The sequence below is a fragment of the Triturus cristatus genome, chromosome 4_2 (genome assembly GCF_964204655.1).
Source record: "Triturus cristatus chromosome 4_2, aTriCri1.1, whole genome shotgun sequence".
NCBI lineage: Eukaryota > Metazoa > Chordata > Amphibia > Caudata > Salamandridae > Triturus > Triturus cristatus.
This window is the reverse complement of record NC_140586.1, coordinates 793,898,838-793,921,008: the sequence shown is the minus strand read 5'-3', so window position 1 is coordinate 793,921,008 and position 22,171 is coordinate 793,898,838. Positions and strand designations below refer to the sequence as shown.

General features: G+C 42.8%; 1 protein-coding gene across 1 annotated transcript in view; it reads left to right on the top strand.

Moving 5' to 3' along the window:
• The window catches only part of LOC146835057 (vitamin D3 hydroxylase-associated protein-like), a 568,587-nt gene extending 554,738 nt beyond the window's left edge, over window positions 1-13,849 (top strand). Inside the window, exon 15 of the mRNA XM_085602723.1 lies at window positions 13,262-13,849. Within this exon, the coding sequence (XP_085458849.1) occupies window positions 13,262-13,387 (126 nt within the window). The 3' untranslated portion in view covers window positions 13,388-13,849. The remainder of the gene's footprint in view (window positions 1-13,261) is intronic.
• Window positions 13,850-22,171: the final 8,322 nt, after the last annotated feature.

The following is a 22,171-nucleotide window of genomic DNA, read 5'->3' as shown; positions in this document are numbered from 1 at the left end:
GGTAGGACCGTTCCCTGCTCATGGACGATTTTAGGGCATGACTGGTTTGGAGATATCTCGAAATCCTCTTGTAATTTGGCAAAAGGTTTCACATTGCCCATTAACAACAGGTCCCCAACCCTCGAGACGCCGATCATGTCCCATTTATCAAATCCGGGGCAACGGCTCAAACCCCGAGACACTCCGCATCCCACAACGGTGTGGCCTGAGTTATCTTATTTTGCAACCTCAATTTCTTAGTTACTTTGTGCCATAATGCCGCCATTTCGAGTGTGGGGCCAGTGAGTCTTTGTTTCAGTGGGTTCGTATACAATGCCTGATTGTGACCTCTAGGGCCCATGAGCATTCTAGCCATGGTTTTAGGCGGAGTCGTGTTGAGAGACGCAGATCCATTGCTTGATTACGATGAGTTGACTGGCCCAGTAATATATTCGGATATCCGGAAGGCATTTGTGATTGTTGATGTGAAGGAAGGGACACCTTCATGCACATACTCAGTCCCTCAATGCAGGCACCCTTGCCCTAAGTTGCAAGGGTGCCTGCGGTGCCACTAGGCAGCCTAATTTAGCGCCTGCGAAAATGCAGGTATTTGCTGTATCTTTGTAACTACGGCTTAACCCTGCATTTCTGGAATGGCTGAGCGTGGCGTTAGCATCTTGTGCTTAACGGCACGCTCCGCCGTTCCCTTGTACATATGCCCCAAAGTGTTCAGCTCACCCCGAGATTCGAACATGGTTCCCTAGATCCCCTCTCTGCAGCCCTGGCCATTATGCCACATCCTCACTTCACTTCAAAGCTCCTCAACTGTTTCTCACTATCACTTCCACGTCTGTTCAGCAAAACACTGTCAACTCCCAACAAGCACTGGCAAAGCCAATATATCTTGGCATTGTCCTAGATATTGGCCTTGTCAATGTGAATGTCGTTTAGCCATGTTGTCTAGCAGCACATCTGCTGTTCAGCATGGCTTAACGTTACTAAAAAAGCACTATGATGCAGCTCGCAGTGGCCACATTGTAGCACTTTTTTGTGCTAGGAGTGGCCGGACAATTAACTCAACATAGGGGGTGAAGAGACTCAGCGTTGACTCAACATCCTGTGATTCTGGGCTTTCAGTGACGTTCAGCCATGCTGCATGGCAGATGTGCTGCTAGTCAACTTGGCTAAAAGACATTCACATTGTCAAGGCCAATAGCTTGGGCATTGCCAAGACCTGCTGGCTTTGCCAGTGCTTATTAAGTGTTATGCACATTTGCCGCAACTTTTGCTCGGCCTAGGCCATTTTTCAGCAAGAGTCAGTGCTTCTCTGTGCCATATTGTGCAGCACAAGAAGTGATCTGTGTCTTTAACCCACACAATACAAATACCATGGCACGAAATTAAGCAAACTTTTTAAAATAATCATTCAGTATTTTACTGTTTGGCGGCAGAAGGCAGGCTTGTGATATGATTCTGAAAACACCAGGCATTTTGTCTCATAGGCTTTTTCATAACCATGGACCTTCTACATCTCTACTTTTTTCACTGCGAGAACAATGAACTACTAACAAAGACAAACCATGGTTAGGTAATACATTCTTGTAATCTATACAACAGTTATTTATTGTTTAAATGCACAAGCTAGTGCTAGATATGGTAGTGCTCAAGCTGTACCAGGATGAGGTGTATTGAGTTGTCAGCGCAGGTACACGCAGTGACATCATCTTCACTCTATCTAGATTGTAATCATAGTACCTGTTCGGATGAGCCATAAAAAATGCAAAAATCTGCCAGTCAGCATTGCAATGCATCACTTTAACATCTGAGCCTCAAAGTACAGCAGAAAAAGGCACGTTTTGCATGAATTAGGAAATGTTTGTTTTAGATGTGGTCAGGTTAAGCAGTAGTAGGTGTTTTGTAGCCCAGCACAGTCTGAGGTCAGAGGGCAAGGAGGAGGAAGTGGCTCTTCCTCCTTAAAGAGGCTGGTGGAGACCCGGTATTTCAGAACAAAATAATTTTTCATGAATATGATGACCTTTTGTTTGTGCATTTTTCGATCTGATAAGCTGATGTTTGATTACAAAATGATTGCACTTTCTGATAACTAATATTTCAAGCACATATCTGAGTGATGAGCCCTTCTGGATGGAAGCCTAGTCTGTATCTTTTGTCACATCACAAACATCTTTTTTTGGTTACATATAAAACCATAAAAGCATAAAGTAAGATCATAAAAATAATTCATAAGAATAATAGAGCCATGAGAAGAGACGTTCAAAATTTAGCAGCATAAGTAATCTTCATGTGAGCTTCTGAGGGAAGTAACCGCTTTAAAAAACATGAAACATTAAAAAGAATGAACTCATCGGATAACATCTGTAAAAACGGGAAAGATGGACAAACTAGTGAAAAACCTCTATCTCTGGGACAATGAAGGTTCTCTTGGGTACAGTGTCAAATTTACAAAGCTTAATAAAAATGTATTGTATCCTGTGGACTATTGTCTCAGCCGCAGGGACCCCGTGATTTAAGGTCATGGCACCCTCTTGGGTAGGCTATTGACAGATGTAGTAAATCAAATTTGAGAATGATAAGCAAAAATCTTTCTCTGTTATTTTTGATCAATGCTAAATGAGGCGCCATGTCCTGGGTAGTGGTTAACATAACATACTTTCGGACGGACGGTTTCAACAATTCGGACTCCTCTCTTAACAATATGTTCTGTTCTAGGAAGTGTTCTCTCACCCATTTACCCATTTGTAACCCATCTTATGTATACCCTTGGGGTTACAAAAAAACTCCACCCAACCCATCTCCTGAAGTGAATCCCTAATATACTCAAGCCAGGGGATTTTAAAGGCATGGTCAAGTGATAGGCAGTCCCTCAATATTAACGGATTTTGGCAAGGTTTCCCCTCGGCCCATACCCTAATCAATTTCAACAAAGGGCTAGCCGGTCACTGATAAACTTGACTCAGTTCCTTATGCACACAAAAAGTCAACGTTCTTCTATGGAAACACAACAAGAGTCTAAGAAATGTTCTACAGTTCTAAGATCATTGAGAGCCATGTGACTCCAAATCTCACTTCTGTAAGATACCTTAGAGATACACTTGACCCGCTAAATCTTGACTAATGCCTTAAGCGGTCTACTCCCCATTCTTGTTTCAAAACTAAGAACATCTGCATTCGTCCTGGAAAACTCATCTTTCTTTCCTGTAATTGAGGGTTTCCAGCTCATGTTGGAATCGAACACACCCAAATAAGGGAAGGTCTCAATGTTTGCAAGGACATGTTTGCTCATGCTAAGTGTTTTAGATCTTGTTGAGTTAGGTCCCATCACCATGATTAAAGATTTGGTAAGACTAACGGACAGGTCCATCTTATTTAAAAAAACGTTGCAAGAGTTCAAGAGGCTATGCAGGCCCTTGGCTGTCCTGGCCATCAGTACTGCCTTGTCTGCTTATAAAAGTACCGGAAGCGGGCAGGAATCGATACGGGGACAATCTACCTTAGCTGCCACTACGTTCAAGCCCATGTATGTATAAAGAAAACGAAATTGGGACAAGTATGCACGCTTGGCGGATGCCCCCCTCCTCCTGGCTATAAAATTGTTAGTACATGAAAATTAATTTGTGTATCTAACGGACGCTGACATGTTGACATGCAAATCCCATAAAAAATAAACACTGTTTGGGTCCACCCCCATTCCAACAGAATACTCCACAAATTATCACAATTGACCCGGTCAGTGGTCAAGGTAAGATCCATAAAGGCGAGATGGACTGACTCAGAGTGGGCTATGGTCTATTTGTTAATGACCATATAAACATTCAAACACTGATCAATTGAGGATATACCCAGTCTAAAATCAAGTTGTAGTTCTGAGCCCAGCAGGAAAGTCTATCCAGTATCACCCGACCCAGGACCTTTACAATGGAGTCAATACACGATATAGGCATGTAACACTGCGGATTATCTTTGTCGCCTTCTTCAAAGACGGCACTATTACCGCCAAGGCTCAAGAGTAAGGAGGGCCATCCCTGACCACTGCATTCACAATCACAGTCAATGCGAGGCCCCAGATTTTTACATCACCAAAAAACAGGTCTGGCAAGACCCAAGAAGCCCTGGTTGATCTCCTCTAGGGTAAATTCTAGGTTCGACCTCCTCCAGCATAATATACCTGACTTGCAGGTCTCAGAGGGAAATAAGTAGTTGCATCTTCAAAATGAGTGACCCATGGACTATCCGTGATTTGATGACATGAAGCATTGGCATTATCTTGTGCACTGCATGGATGATTAATGATGCAGCTGAAGGCTTACCTGTCTTTCCAGGCACTCGCTTGCGTTAGATCTTTCCAAGCTGTGTCCCTTAGTGCCTTTTTGAGCCTGCTAATCTCCTCCTTATATATTTATAGACAGATGGCTACAAGCTCACCATCTGTGGGAGACATTTTCAGGGCACACTTGAACTTCTGTAAAGTTTCAGAGCAGTTAGAGTGAAACAACTTTGGGACAGGTAGAGTGGGTTTACTTGCTGAAGAATGCAATAGTTCAGCTACCTTCTTAGAAATGCTCCCAAAGGTCATTAAGAGTGCCTTGTCTGCCTGACATGCAGTATTGTTTGTTTGTATTTTTCTTTACTTCCTTCAAAATCAATAAAATTGGTTATAAAAAAAAAAAGATTGCCTTATCTGAAGCGTTAAGATCGAGACAGGTTGCAAAGTCCTGGGTGCAACTATGAAACAATATGTGTTTAAAATGCTCTGGGTCAACCATAGACCATCTTAGACGTCTACCCTGGCGATGAGGCAAAAGCTCACCTGAGAGCCCCTCCATTCGTGTGATAGGTGGACACGACAACACAAAGGCAAGAGAGATTGGGTTATGATCACTTTACACACTATTAGAGATGTTACCATTTGAAATCATTACGTAAAAGGGTGCAGAAACAAAGATATAATCAATGATAGAGGCACAACCCCTTCCCGTAAAGGTGGGGATGATTTACGTCTCTTTGGAATTGACCATTTTATCCAGAGAGAAGACTACATTATAATTATTTAAGTATTTAACTCTCTCGCTTCTTTAGTGTGCTCCATACGTACTTACACCTCGAAGAATTATTTGAGTCGTCATTGGGTCTCTCACACAAATGTATATTAAAGTCCCCAGCAATAATTAAATTAGCCAGACCATCCTTTTTCTCGGACAGTGACTGAATGAATGAACCCAAAGTATATATATTGAAAGCGGCTTGTGTTCATGTTGTCGCCTTATAAAAGTTTAACAGATTTAGTACAAAGGAGCCCGAAAGGGTTATTCTTAAAGCCTGTAATATAGGAGCACCTGAATGCAGTTCCTTAATCCGCCCACCAATCTCTAGAGCGAGAAACATAATCATGCCCTCCTTTGCACTGCCTGCAGGAGAGTGAATTGCTGATGAGAATCATGTTTTATATCCCTCCAAAAAAGCAATTTGTGGTCTCCCAAGTCTCTTGTAGACCTATCGAATGAAACCTCTTAATGAAAGAAAAACAGTTTGGGTCCTGGAATTTAGAGGCAAGTCCTGCAATGTTCCAACTTACCAGCTTGAGATCATTAAAGTTACAAGTAGCTACGTCACCAGACGAATAATCAGAGGAACATGTTGAAGTAGGTGTAGCTGGTACTGATGACAAAGGAGGTTGCACAAGTCAGTTGCAGGAATCCTAAGGATTCAAAGAGGTGTATCTGTTTGAGGTCACCAGATGGGTAATCAAAGGCTGCTTGGAATGACGACCATGACTCTGGGGCCCAACCAGCATCCAAGGAGCAGAGGGCATCCTTCAAGGAGCAGGGCATACTACATCCAGTTTGTAAAAGAATCCTAGTGGGAGCGCCTGAATTTTGGAGAGATTGATAGGTCAAAAAAAGCTAATCGCGGCGAGTACCTGCTCCGCAACGATGGGGCAATTGAAGATAATTACCACACATTCCCCAGAAAAAGTTTTTTTTTGCCTTTCCCCAACCAACTAACCCTTCTCACCATGTTAATTCGGTCACAGAAACAAGGGCCCATGCTCAAATGTATGTCACTCAAGTGACACTGTGCTTTTCAGTTGGTAATGGGAATCAGATGCCTGTCCAGTCAAGGGTACCACATCACCTAGTATCACCACGAAAGGGGCAGCTTCTGGTGGAAGATTAATGACGGGATCAGAGTTAAATCTGGGTTAGCATTTGCAGTTGTGGTGCAGGAACTGGCATTGGAAGGCATAATGACTGCAAAGGCTCTCTCTCCTGGGTGAACATGTGTGCCCCTATCTACATGGGCCTCTCGACTGGGTATCCGTGTGTCATTCATTGTGAGGTTGGTGTTAGGTGGGCAAGCTGATGCCCACCCCAGCACGCTAGCCTCCAAGCCAGGGGGAGAAGGGGCACGCGTAGCTGGCAGAGGCACACCACCTCCCATTCCTTTGATGGCTTTCTCGATGTACCTACAGCGCAACTCTAAAGTGTGAAGTAGCTCTTGATTAGTGATTCCAATTTCCAACTTTAAATAGAGAGAGTCCACACTGCCTTGGATGTTGCTGATAAAAATCTCAATTGATCTGCTAAGAAGGCTCTCCTTCGCTTGAGCAGGTGGACAGGGATTACCCTTTGAGGCAGTTCAATCCCTTTTTGTCTCTTGCGAGAGGGTGGGAGTAAATCAGCTGCGTGGTCAGTTCTGCTATTATTCAGTGGCAGAGCTCCCTCACAAGACGGTAAATCTGGCTGGTGTACTATCACCTGGACATGAGTTATGTTGGTGGTACCCCCTCTCCTCATTAGGGGTGCCAGAGATGTTAAGGTTGCAGAGGCGCCTATGGTAGATGAGTGCACAATGTCTGTGGGTACACCAACTGCTCGGAGGGGAACACCTTCACTTGTTGGCCCAGTTCTTCTTCGACATTTGTGATTTCTTTGTTCTTCCCACTGCAGAACAAAGAAGACGGAATGCTAGTTTTACCGTGACGGGGTTTAGGGAAAACCATGTCTTTGCATGAGGCAGGATTCCCGCTGGTTTTCCCTTTCCCACCTGCAGCCCTTGATGTAAACATGCACTGGGGGAAAGGTGACATCACTATAGAGCGTGGAAGGGGAACCTCCCACTAAACACAAGTGTTGGCACCATCTGGCACGATTATTCCTGGAAATAAAAGTCCTCTGCAATACAATTTTGCAAGACTCTGGTCACAACTGAGGAGTGTCACTACCTCTGTCAATACACCAAAACATTTCTGCAGAGTTCCAAGAAAGTGTACTCATGTGAGCTACCCTGCACACAGACCAACAAATAACAAGGTTGGTGGCCTTACCTCTGAGCAAAGTGCTGTAGCCGTTAGAAGGGATGCAGGGCCAATGGTGTGGCCTGCCCTGTCTCCTGGTGCTGACGGGTGCCAGACGAGCTCTTCCTTGGCCTGGGCTTTGCCCGGTGCCAGCCCATGTGCTGGGAGTTGGTGGGTGCTTTTGAAGTGTGTGGGAAAACAGCAGCGACCCCTCCACTCTGGGGTGTGGAATTATGGGACTCTGAGTCCCTGGAGAAGCAGGTCTCCTTTCAATGTCCCGCAGGAGGTCGGGGGGCACTTTTGAAACAAGCAGCTCCTCCTTTCTGGGGCATGGAATGATGGAACTTCGAGTCCGCGGCGCAGCAAGTCAGCATGAGTGACCGCGTGCTATATAAACCAATCAGATCTGACAAGATGTATTGTACTGTTTGAGTTTTTTTCTTTTCATTGTGTGCCTTTCAATGAAACTCCCAGCCATTACATTTGGTTAAATAGCTGCACTGTGGGGTTGGTAAGGAGGTGGGGGGAGGACCAAGAGAAATGTTGAAGTATAGGTAGATGCTGTATGTAAAAATGAAAGGCCAGGTGAAATTATAATTTGTCAACCCACTATATTATTATTGCATTTGTATACCTTTTTTCAGTGGACTTCTGCCCAAATTCAACATTTTCTCAAATTATTTTAAATTTGGCGAATATGAAACACTTTTGGAAAGGGTCAGGATTGTGTGTCACATCATAACGATACTAGAATCTTTTATGAGTGACCTTCAGATTGGAGACTTGTTAGTGAATTTATGTGAAAGTTGTGAAGCATAAGCGCCATATGCTGCCATATTTTTATTCATTTTTTGTTGTGAGCACCCCCTCGAACTCACCTCGGTAAAGTCGGACTGGCTTGCTTTCTAGCTTCATTGTTGGGCCATGAATTATGCCATAGGTCACCATACGCCTCTAGCCTTTAAAACAGTGAGAAACTGGCTATAGTGAAAGTGCACCAACCCATCTCTGGTGATAGGACAGTGAGCAACTCCCCAACCATACCCCACCATGCGCCACACATATCTATGTCAAAGTGGGTTTTTCTTTTAATGTTCTGCACAGACCAGTAGGTATGGGCAGTGGCCTCTGGCTCATCTATGGTGACTACCTAACATAAGTTGTTACACGTGTGTGAAAGCTTTAAAGGCATTACATATGTTCACTGAGGGATGCTGCTTGTAGTCCAAAGCTGGTCTTCCGCTCTTCCAGAGCTCTAACAGTGCTCCAAGCTTATTTAGCAAAGCTAGATGATCTCTATAGTCACTTCTGTAGTTCCAAAAGTGGTAGGGTGCACACTGCCTGGCATACCAGCACACAATTAGCCCAAATGCATTATGGTAAATGCAGTGCATGATAACACTCACTTTAGTTGAAAGTCTTTAGGTATTTTCCATTGTTAGTGCAACCAGTGCTGAGTATCTCTAGGCACGTGTTTCAGGATTGTTGTCCTTCTTCAGTAGAGAGGAACAAGTGAAAATTGTGGGTGCAGGCAATGCTGCTCACAGTCTTCTCATGTTTCCGTACCACTCCCAGAGCACAGGTGTGTTGGAAAGTGGATTATTAGTAGTGGTAAATATTTATTTACCACTGGCAAGAAGGCCACTAACACCATAGAGGGCTTAGAATAGGTCTTAAAAAATTATTCCAATGCTCAACCCTTGGTTGCGTGGCTGCGAGCAGATAGGCTTAACTGCCTAAAAACACCAATTCAGTAAATAATTAAGACACAACACACAATAAAAATCTAACACCAATTTATTTCAAAAAAGGGAATATGTGTATCTTTAAAATGACACCAAAACAAAAAAAAATTCAATGTAGAAGACCGGAGATATGAATTTTTAAAGATTTAGCACTATATAGCACGTAGAAACCTATAGCACCTATTGGGACATCTGGTCGCGCTAGGTTAGGACAAAGTCGAAGTTTTAGGCAGAACGCGATGAAGCCCTGTGCAGCTACCCCTCACAGAAGGTCTTGTCAAAGTTTTTACCATCTGACTTGGAAACTTTTCTGTAGCTTTTCTTTCCTGGGTCCTTTGAAGCTCTCAGCCAGTCTGGATTCAGTGAGGACTCACCGGATTGCCTTGCAACAAGCTCCAGGTCAAATCTATGGAAGTCAGATCTCTGGAGCTTTTCAGAGGGATGAATCAAGGATCCAGGCCAGCTCATGGTTGAAGGTGGGCAGCTCGTCTCTCATGGCTGGTCCGAGTCACCTTTTCTACATTCGGACTTGGAAACTTTTACAGAGCTTTTTCTCCCAGGGTCCCTCGATGCTCTTCACCAGGCCAGACTGTCAAGCACTAACCTGTTCATCCCACGGAGACACAGCAATGACTCAAGCTGCTAGTTCCCAACTCTCCTGAGCATCATAGGGCTATCTACGAAGTGTATGTGATGAGCACTGAGATGCATCAGGGGAAAGGGGATTGGATGAGAGAGAGAGAGAGATGTAAACTCCACAAGGACTGACCCACAAAGTTCTTGATCTGCTGTTGAACTAGAGGAAACTGGGCACCTTCTGTTGAAACTGAACACACCCTGAAAGTAGAAAGACAGATTAGTTGCCTTCCCCAATTATGTGAACATACAATAGATTGCTCAAAATATGCATTCCCGGAAATTGTTGATACTGTTTGCAACTATCCAACCATTGCAGGAAACATGATTTTAAAAATGTTTCCCACATAAAATGGGTCACATGAACTAGAGTTCCCAGATACTTGCCTCGTGTGCACATAGTGCTTTTCCGCCTTTTAATTGGTCGGTCCGCCTCATTGTTATTCCAATGGGATGCTGAGTAGAATAATTGGGTCTCAGACGAAGCAGGTTTCAAATACGGACTTCAATGCGAGGACTGGAACCTCTGGATCGGGAGCGCTGGAGGATGCAACCTTCTCGGGTTTCGGAAGGTAGACTGACAGCAAGCGATGATTCTGGAACGGGCATGGTTTAAATACCCTTGTCTCAGAACCACGCCTGTGATAACCTCACAAGACTTCCACACCCTGCTATGAATCAATAAGCATTGGCACAATGCAAACATGCCTAAAAACAGTAAGCATTGGCAGATGTAACTTTTGGCAAATGCACATATTGATCCTTTGTACACTCACTGATGGGGGCCTTAGGAACATGGACTTTGAGAGGGGTTCCTCGCCTCACCATGCCAGCAGACTCTACACAGATTCCTTGAGGGTTTGCTGGCTTGTGTTTAGAACAACTCCCAGTCAAACTCTGGAAGTCGGACCCCTAGAGTTTTTCAGCAGGACAAGCCTGGACAGCAGGCCGGCTCGCGGTTGAGGGTTGCCGGCTTGGCTTGCAGGTCGAGTCTGTCCACTTATGGAGCTTTTTTTTCCAAGTTGATCCAAACTTCTTAAAACTTCTGGAACATCTACATGAAGTTCTTTTGTGGGTCCCAAAGTGTCCACAATTTACACCAAGGGTCTGGAATCTCCAAGATGGTCCTTAAAATGTGGGACTTCAATTCCCACAATCCATTGGTCAAAACCCTTACAAATCCAATGGTAGTATTCCTGGCTGGGTATTCTATGTGGTGATGGTCCAGGTGAGCTCTGTTAACCTGTAGCTTCAGAGGGTCCACTCTTTAGTCCATTTAAAGCAGGTTTGATCCACAGAGCTGTAGTTCCAGATTGTGCAGCAGGCGCAGTCAGTCAGAGTGCAGGGCCTGGTTGGTACAGATCAAACGTCCAGCATGGACCCTTCTTCTGTAGTTTCAAGCAGCAGATCTGAGAGGCACTGATATCTCACATACTTATTCAGTGTTCTCTGGGGTCACACAGGAGGCCACTCCTGTCCAATGAGGTGCAGGACAACACCCCAGAGCATGACCATTTCCTTCAAAGTGTGGCACAATGGGTTCTTAGAAAGCACAATTTCTCCAGACTTGAATATGGCTGAAGTCTCAGCAGAGAGGCACGAGCTGTCTAAACCAACCACCAGGATGACTCATCTCATATTCTCCCTTCCCCTGCCATCTGCATATTCCCTCCTTAAGCCTGCCTTCTGCTGGGTTCAAAGTGTAGGGGTGGAAATGAAACTTGTTTCTCCTGCCTGTCTCCTCTTCCTATTGAAGATTATTGTTTAAGACCCCTCCCCCATGCTCTGCATTCCTATGTAGCAAACTTCTCTCCTTCCAGAATGGCTCTTTCACCCCCAGGGACTACTTATCACCTCATCAAAGCAGCCTGGCTAATCCACTTAACTCTGACCAATCAGGAGAGATCACTACAAGGCTGAATTTTGGCTTACAGACAAAGTCTTATAATGTCTTGTCTGTACATTTTAGGATACATTCAATAATAGCATATTGTTGGATTTACCAATACCATTCTAATAAGTCCATGAATTATATTTACTGATCCTCCTGGCGGTAAATATTAATGAATACCTTCTTGGTATGTTAACCTATGAGGCTGGGGAACTGCAATGGTGAAAATGAACTGGGCAGTTTCTCCAACACCAGGGCTTATAAAAAATCTTTTATAAGGACCCTGTCTATATCTACAGGGCCCTCGAACCCTGGAATAACTAGGGGAGACTTTAGGCATTCTGAATATGTTTAAATATTGCAGAACCTCAATCCACAGTGCTCCTAGCACAAAAGTCGATTTTGGGAAGCACTTTACTAGAATGTGGGAAGTGAATTGTGCGATTTCACTAAACCCAAGACGTATAAAACGTATTTATGAGGGTTCTCCTTATACCTTCCTGACCCCCCACCACTGGAACACCTAGGGTAGTCTCTGGGGTTATCTAATATGCCAAAAGATTGCAGGTTATTTATTTTTAAGTGCCCCAAACACAAAAGTCGATTGTGGGCACAATTGACATGTTAATAGCAGTCCTGCAACACAGGGCTGCTTTTAAACTGACCTCAGTCCTCAGCAGTGCACACATGTGCTGGCCTCCATTCTGCCAAGCACTATGATATATAAGGGACTTAAAGGTAGTTTTGATCCCCCTGCCCTCTTATGTACTAGGCATTATAGGAGAGGTCATGTCAATCATAGGGGTACCCTAACCCCTAGTGTACCCCAGTGTATGTAGGTATTTTCACTGTATTCTAAGTGTGTTTTCACCATAGCACGGGTCCTGTGCCTGCCTAGCAGAGCCCAGGGCACTCTGAGATTCAGAAAACCAGAATCCAGGGGTCTCAACTGAGGCAAAAAGTGGGGCACAGCAAACCGGTCCTGGTTTTTAACAAGGTGCATCTCAGAACTCATCATCCAAACAACTCAACAAGGAGACAATCAATGAGTATGAAGCACACTGACTGGCATACCAGCAAGTAATAGGGCCCAGTTGCATTGTGGCAAATGCAGTGCATGATAACACTCACTTTAGTTGAAATTCCTTAGTATTCACCATTGTTGGTGCAGCCAGTGCTGTGTGTATCTCTAGATGTGTTTCAGGATAGTTGTCCTTCAATAGAGAGTAACAAGTGAAAATTCAACAGTACTGCTTATTTTTTAGGTTATGCGGTAAGGTCCAGATAAAATTAAACTAGCAAAACAAAAAGACTAGAGTTGCTTGAATATAAACAAAGAGTCATCTGTGTCATACAGGCAATCACTGAACATGGAAAACATCTAAGGGTATTGCACATACTATTTTAAGAAAGTGAAAGTGTCTAAAAATCAGTGCTTATGGTCATATTTGATATATGTTTTAATGATGATTTGATATATTTGTATTATTGTTTTATCAAGATTGTTTGTGGAATCTAAGTTCCTAATTAACATTTGTTAATTCATAGGTGTATGCGTTTTTCAGGTTTTTTCAGCTATATATGGTCTGTCACACCACCTACTCTTTGCTGATATATATGCTACTCTATGTGATACATTTACCATGTTCCTCTTGTTTTACGCTACTGTGATGCTGCCTGTTCTTTCTCTTGCAGGCTGTTGAGGGCGGCGTGGGACTACCACTGTCTGTGCAGTGTGTGGCTCTGCCCTGGCAGGAGGAGCTTTGTCTGCGCTTCATGAAGGAGGTGGAAACACTCACCGCAGCAAAGAAGAGGCGCTAGAGACCGCGTTATCATCTGTCTGTGGGGGATATATTGGGGATAGTTGAGGGGGCGGTGGTCAGAGAAGCCTCAACCAGCAGCTGAACATGTAATTTGGTTGTGCTAAGTCTACAGCCATTTAATTTGTCTCAAAATGCAATCTTGTTCTGCGACCTTCACATTGCTATTTTGTTCATAAAAATCCCTAAAGTGGTTCCCATATGAACCAAGGATACAGCTAAAAAATTGCCAGCATGACCCACAAAACCTCACACTTCAACACCCAGATATACCTCGCACAAAAACCTGATATACTCACCCTTGTTTACTATTTGACTGTTATGATTGTATTTTGATCTGTTGCTTTATTGCTACTACTTGCTGTACCTTTATTGATCGCTAAATTGTAAAGCACTCTGATACCTCTAGGGGTCGTGTTCGCATTATATAAAACGTTTTAAATAAAATATTTTTAAAAAGTCAGTGTACATGTTAGTCCCTAATGAGTACCAAACTCGGTCTGCACCTGTAAAAGTATGCCTACATAGGAGTGGAAACTTACTACTGTTGGAAATTCACACACTTTATGTAGTCTTCCTGTACAAGCAATTTTATTTTTTACTTTTTGCTTGGGAATTTTTATTTCTCGGTGGAGAAAGACCTATCTCTACAACCATACCATATCTCTGGGGAATCTGTTCCACTTCCTATCCTGAAAGGGGGGATGGCTGAAGTAACTATCCAACAATTTCTAGGGTAGGAAGTGGTACGATTTCAGTTTTTTAATGGTTGCAAACATAAATGTTTGTGGGCCCTCACAGAGTTACAAGGAAACCCATACCTTGTTATGCCCACTCCCCACCCCCTGCTGTGGATGTACTACTGCAGATCTCTCCATACTTGTGTTGAAGATATCATTCATAACTGAATTATAGTAAAGTATGCAACAAGAAAAGGCATATTATGAGGCATCATGCTGCACATTTTCTGATAGTATTACTTCATTATTGTGTCAATTCTAAACTTGTTAAGGCAGACTGGGCATTAGATGCACCTCTTTAGTACAAGTTTAACACCCAAATAGAAGCAAAAAGCAGCAGAAAGGTGATCATTCAACCTTTGCAAAGGGCCTTCCACTGAATGGCAACATGTGTCTGCGTTTTTACTAACTGTTGAACCATATGAGCTAGAAACTATTTTTTTTACTAAAATCTGCAGATTATCTGTGATATTGTGTAGCTAATGCAGCAAATCTATAATTATGCAAAATTCACAGCAGTTGCACAATCACATATTGACAATTAATTGCTGTGCAAAGCACCGGACACCACCGGCAGAAATTAAGCAAATTCCTATGTTTATCAGTTAAAGAAGTCTGGAATTCACTTGTTGATTTTAAAAATTTTCTCACGCCACAAAACAAATGAAATAAAAAGACAGTAGATGAACAAAAAATAAATATGCTTAAATACCGATTAAAAAACCATAAAAATAAAATTTGTAAACCAGAAGTACTACATTCAATTAATGAATGATACACTAATGTCACCAGCCCTATGATTCCATAGCTAGGGGGTGTAAGGCCCAGGGTACAGCAAGGACTGTGGTGCCCACCATCCCAACGTGCGCATTACCCACAGAGTGTAATACTGGAATTAGGACTCCTAGAAGTGGAATCCAGTTACAGGAAAAAAAGTTGAAGACTTGGATATTTCCTCAGTAACTCTGCAAACATATTCCCTCTCCGCAGCTCGATTCCTTAGTGCTGGGAAGCCCTTGGGCAGCCATGCACTCTATAAAATTGTCTTAACATTAACATTAACTGGAACTGTACTCACACAGTAAAGTTGCGCACGGAGGCTGTCTTAGCTGCCCTCTCGCTTCCTCTGCTCTCATCGTGACCTGAGACTCTAACTTTCGCTATCGGGGAGCAACCCGTTTTCACATGAAACAGACTCCACAGGACGACAAGCAACAGTTTCTCTTAGGGAAAGTACTGCTGGCGAGGGGGTGGAAAATAAAGAGCTCCATGGTCGGCTGCCTCCTGAGTGCCGCGGAGCATCGCAGCCTCCCCGCTCTGGGTGCCACACCTCTTGGTGACTCACCTGCCGTCCCAAACCGACACAAGACGTCAGGAAGCAAGCGCGGAACTCGGGCTCGAAATGCTCCTTTTGTCTGCCGTAAAGCAGAAAACTAATTTGTTGTACGGCGCCATTGTACCACAAGATACAGTCCTCTGCTTAGCCTCTGGGCAGCGCTCCCCCCGATTCCACCAGGAGGTGGTACACGCAGCCCTCCACCTGCCTCAAGGCCGCAAGAGGTGATTGAGGGCATGGCTTTTTGCGCCCTTCTGTGGGGAAAGTCGGGCAAGAAAACCTAATCTGCACTCGTAGACAACGGCACCGATGTGACTACTGAGTCCCTTCCACCACAATTATTTTTTCTTTTAGAATATTGTACCCCTAAGAATTTTGTGCCTGGGGCAACCGCCCCTCTGGCCCTGTGCACGCTATGCCACTGCCTACCAGTATGGATGGCATCTGACTCTTAGACCTTGTAGCCCTCATTGTCTTAAGTAATATTTCCTATACCTTGACTTTAACATTTTTATGAGTCATTGTCTCTATATAATGTGTGTGATGTAACGCACTCCGACAACCCTCCCTACACACTTTCCATGAGTAGCACTGCGAAATAAATTAAATACACATGAGAGAGGGTCTATGGGAAGGTGAGGGGCACGATTGGAGGGTGGTAGCAAGGCCGGACTGGCCATACCGGGCATCAGGCGTTTCCCGGGGAGGCTTAAATTGTTACAAATTGTCTTGGAGGCACAAACACAAAGGCTGTAAGCTATCACTTTGTTTGTAACACACAACTTTTAAATACCTGTAAATGAATAGTGCGAATGCTTCCAAGCATGTTAGCAGTTAGGAAACCACAAATGGATCACTTGTTTGTAATTCAGAAGTGTGCTGGAAATATAGTTTTAATAGGATCAAAACAATCAAGACACTTTATTTGGTGATGTTCAAATGAATCATATTTGCTGAAACCACATCTCCATACATTAGTATTCGTGTGCTATATAGTTTTATCAGTAAAACTGCATGCTGGCATTTTGCTTCCATTTTTATAGAAAATGCTCTGTATGTAAAGGCAGTGCCTCCTTCTGCCCTAAAATAAGGCCTCAACAATGTATGAAGTTTCTAGTCTGTAACACACCTCTGTGCATCAATGAGAATCTGCAGTTTACAGCTCACAGAAATGAAACACCCCAATATGGATACTATTTCCAATAAACAGGTAAAATGAGAGGATTGATATATGGTGATCCAGGGCATTATTTAGTAATGTCAACGCCTATCTAACTGTTCCTGCCCACAATAATACCATAAGACTCAGCAGCGTGTGGCCAATTATAGCTCATGCAGTCTGGTTAATAACTCCCTTTTCCTGCTTAATGCTCTTACCCCCACACAAGACCTGTCCTCTATGAGTCTTACCCATCACTCAGTACTGTACCGGCCCCTATACCAGTCATCACCAGCTGAATATAATGGAATACCTGAAACGGTCTAACACATAATGCTGGCCCCTAGGAGGATTCCACTATAGGCAGCACCGCAGGTCCCAATTAGCTACATCCTATGCCTGCTGCTTTACATCTCACAATGGCACTCGGATATGAGGTGCTATTAACAAAGTCTATCCAAGCAGATCTTCTGACCACTTCTATTACCAAACATGCCTGCTCAGAACCATGAACTGTAAACAAAATATCAGACTGGACAACTCAGTGCAGTAACCATATAAATAGAGTATGATCACATGAAATACTACAAGAAGGCCTTCACAGTTGCTCATAGCTGCGCGCATAGCGAAAACACGCATGATTGAATAAACCTAATATAAACTTATTTTGACTTGTACTTATGTGGTTATCTATTTACTTACTTCCATACTATTGTGCGACCTCCTCTGATGTGTCTGTAAAACGTACCCTTTGTCCGGAATTTTGACCCTTTGAATCTTTACACTCACCGTCCTGAATTTCCACCCGTGCCAGTTGGTCACCTTAATATGTACAGGATGGAGACTGAGCTCGAAGGGCACACAGCCTCTACGTTCTTGTTCATTATCACTGACTATACATGTCGGGATGACCAAGTCCTCAACCAACGTGTCAGGGTGGGATTCTATTTCCATTGGTAGGCTTTTGAGGATCCACCCAGGGAAGTGTGAATGTTTTTGTGAATAAAATACAAGTTTTTATAATTATTGAAAGCCAAGCACATTCCTCTCTGGAAGAGGCATGAACATGTCTCTGTTGGATATACTTCAGACCTGCTCTCATGCACAAGGACGAGAGGTGCGTGCGTGCATGCAATTCATTTCATGCACACACACTGTGCATTTTGTAAATACGAAAATTATTTTATTAAATTTGCTCAAGAGCAGAATAAACGTTTAATAACTACTGTGCAGAGTTCTTAAACCTGCATATGTGATTCCATTCATAGGGTGTGTGAGCAAGGCATATGAGAGTACAGGCCCCTGATGCTTTAGGATACAATTTTCCAGATTAACATTGTTTTGTAGGTGGAGATTTCGCACTATTTAACTTAATTGCAAAAAAAAATGTATGTTTGTTGCCAGGTAAACACAAATAAATAATTTTGAGTACACTATCTGTGCACAGCTCGCTGTGTGTCAGACGAAAATGGTGCTCTTCCGACAACGACTGGATATATTTTGTTTGCGTATCTTTGCCTATGACATTGATCCACGCCTCTCCTAAAGATATCAATGCCCACTGTTCGTCCAGTACACAAAGGCAATAGACAATACCACCTTAACAATTTTGTGCCTGAGGTATTTGAATCTGTCAGCGATATTGTTGGCGTCATGTAAACAGATCTGAGTATGCGGTTGTGTTGGGTGAAAAGCGTGAGCAGTATATCATGCAAAGCCTTGAATTTACCACCGCATTTGACCACATAATGTAATGTTAGTTGTTGTCAGCTCTATGTTCCTAAAAGATATTTGAGGCACAATATTGTACAACTTCCATTGGCTTTTACTGCTGATAAATTCAATTTCCACCACCTCACATTTATTTATGTGATGTAACCAATAGTACCACTAGTGCGAAGCTGTTTCCTCTAAGGGTTAAAAGATTAAATCGTCAAATGTTGCTTAATAGTACAAATCAAATGAATTACATATAAAATAGTACTTCTAAAAGCATTTTAATGATTGTTTACATGTATTACTATCTATAAATGAATGAAAACTGATTAAATCCTGATTATATGTTCTGTCATTTCAAAGCTATTTAATAATGTTGGCCATTTATATAGAACAACACACAATCTGAAATGTCTATGAACGCTTCTGCAATATGTATTCTTAAAAGTCAATTCAGTGAGTAATTTTATCAACCTTTGATTTCAGGTAGTCCTGGTCAGAATTTCAAATATGCTGGAGTAATCAGAGCAATTTTGGTAATTCCGTGTTACTCTTTGATGTGGATTTTCCAATAATACCGCAATTATGCCCGCTTGTGTAATTGCGAGTAATTTGGGGAGGGGATCCTACCATGAGAGCACATTTAGCGAAAGCGAGCGCTCATTATTTTTGTTCTGCTGCATTTAGCACTGTTTCTTAGTGGAAAATACTTCCTGGCTTCCGTTTTGGATGTGAGAGTGCATTTTGTGCTGGCAAAATAGTAATTTGGGGTGTAAATCCTACCCCAAGTGCACATTTCACTCGCTATTCATGCTCTCTTGCATTTAGCACTATTTCTTAGAGCAAACTGAATCATTGCTTCATTTTGTATACGAGGGGCATTATGCTCTCAGAAAATAGTGCTAAATGCAGAATTACTCTTCTTGCCTAATCCCACGTAATCTTGCCACATTTTGGGTCAGGTCAGCATGATTACGCTACACAGAGATATGCCCACCCCTAATTTCAGGTTTCAGAATTGTCAAATGATTCAGTTCCTAAATCTATTGAGTTTTGTGTTTGAGTATGGACTACAGGGCTATCTGTATACTCAAGCAAATTACAACATATATATAAAAGACAAAGTGTCCCCATTATGAGAGTCTCTGGCAAAGTCAAAAATCTTTTCTGTACAATATCCAGAGAGTGAGGTTTCGGTCAATCACCTTCAGCCATTGGCTTGTTTGTGTTAGCCCCCTTCATCCGCTGCTTAAACATAGCATCATTCACATCTTGTATCAGAAGAGCACTTCTCTGTCACCATCATGCTATTGGCTGTTAATTGTATTCTGACTCTCTGGGAGTTCTTCCATTAAAATGCATGAGGTGCATTATTTTAAGTGACAGCAAAATAAAAAAGTTTGTGAATGTAGAAGTTAAAAGCAGCACATTCTGTGTGTTAAACAAAGGCTTACTTGAAGTATGATGTAAAAAATTATTCAAGATGTGCAAATGCAATGTAATATTTTTTATTTATTTATCTTATAAGGCGCATAGCTACCAAAAAGGTTTCCCAACGCCACTATACAGGAAAAAATACAAGTAGCCAAGATATCCACAATCTATTGGTTGAATAACCACACCTTTACATGTCGGCGAAAATTGCTGAAAACAGTTTCCTTCCTAAGAAATAGGGGAAGGGAATTCCAGAGAAGGGGGCCCAGATAAGAAAAGGACCGACCACCCAGACGAGACCGTTTGATCCTTGGCACTAAAAACTTAGCCTGAGTAGAGGAACGAAGAGAACGTGGAGGTAGATAAGAATGAACGATGGCCCTTAAATATTGAGAGGCACTGCCAGACTTCACTTTAAACATATAGATCAGGGTCTTGAACTCTACACGGCACTCAACCCTGAGCCAGTGAAGCTCACGAAGAGAGCTAGAAACAGAAGTCATACGCGGGATCTGGCAAAGCAACCTAGCCGCTGCGTTCTACACCACTTGCAGTCTGCGTATCACATCCTTTTTGGCTCCCAAACATAGGATGTTGCCGTAGCCCAGTCTAGATGTGATCAGTGCTTGGACTACCGTTTTTTGAGTAGAACTAGGCAACATCCAAAGGATCTTCCTGAGCCATTTCAGGATTGTGAAGCAGATGGAAGCCACTTTTACTGCTTGCTGCTTCATTGAAAGTTGATTGTCGATAATCATACCCAGATTGCGAACTTGAGTGGTGGGTATAGGGAAAATTCCCATTTGAGGCGGCCAGTGCTGAGGGCCCCAGAGGTCTCTATTCTTTCCCAAAATAAGGACCTCTGTTTTATCCCCATTAAGTTTCAGTGAGTTGGCTTCCATCCATCCAGCAATTTTCCTAATTTGCGGAAGTAATTTTTCAATAAAATAGTTTTCTTTTCTTTTGATCAATATTAGAAAACATTTCTTTTTTTAAAAAGAGCCTTTTTAAGTATTATGGCGAGTTTAAATATTTTTCTGTTTCATAATTTAGGAGTTTTTGCTACAAATCCATAACCCTTTGGAAAACTAAGTCTACCTCATTTCGAAAAGTAAAATTGATACTTATCAAATCCCACGCTATGATGTGTACTTTTCTGCAATGTGGTGGCCATCTTGAAAGTATGAAAATGTTATTTTCTATGCTTTCATGGTGGCAATCGTGCTGTGTGCTGTCGCATTGCCTCACGCAGCATGATTATACTTTCAAGATGGCCACTTGCCTTAATTGGCTTTGCCAATGCTTGAGCATTTTTAAGAGCCTCCAGCTAAAGGAAAGCCAATAGCGACAACCAAATAGCATTGAACAAGCAAGCCAGAATGACTCTGCCAATGCTTGTGTTTTTTATGCTGACTAAGCCTTGCAAATTTTCTCAGCTTTGAAAATCTCTACACATCAAAAAAATTGGCATGCTTAACTTTTATCATTTTTTTTATCTTATTGCATATCCTTTTTTTTTTTAAATGTATTTTTACTGAGCTTTGCACATATATACCACAACAAACAACTAGCATACAAATACTTGCTGTGATACAAAGCAAAATGCTGCATTTGATAACAGCTCATTTGAGTGAAAGTAGCAAGGCTTATCTTGTGTCATACAAGGTCACTCTGCATATCCGCATTTCTTGCATTTTATCTGCTATGACATTACAACCAGATGGTATCTCTTGTCCCTTCCCGCATATCTCAATGGTGAATAAGTTTTACTAATCAATGTTCAGTGATCTCTTGTTAGGCTAGCCACAGCCCACTAAACTGAGAGTAGCAATTCCATTTTGTGAGTTTGGAGGAGCCTATTTGCAATGTGAATATCTTGTGCAGGTGCCTGCACTGGGGAGCCGGGACTCTGCTGGCGGAGCCAGGAGGTGATTGGGTCCCATATGCCTTTAGGCCGGGATCCAAGTGGCATGAGTTTCCAGACGGTGGACAGCTGTTCTTGGCAGAATGCAACATCTCTGAGCCAAGCTTTAATGTCTGGGACAGGCCTCCTGCCCTAATGTATAGCCACTCAGCGCTTAGCTAGTAGGACCAATGTCGTAATTAGTCCCCGATTAGCGCGAGGGGCATCCTTTACATATTCTAATAGGCCCAGTAGCGGGGAGCAATCTAACTCTTGATCCATTATGTCTGCAAGTGCCTAAACACCTTTTCCCAGAATCCAGCAATTTGCGGACTAGTCCAGTCCACGTCCAAAAATTTCACCTGAGGTGTCCCGCATCGCCAGCATGCATCATTAGGGCGCATTCCCATCCGATGTAGCTGCACCAGGGATTCGATATACACGATGTAGGAATTTAAAATGTATTAATTGCAGGGGATAGTTCGGGGTCAGCTGTT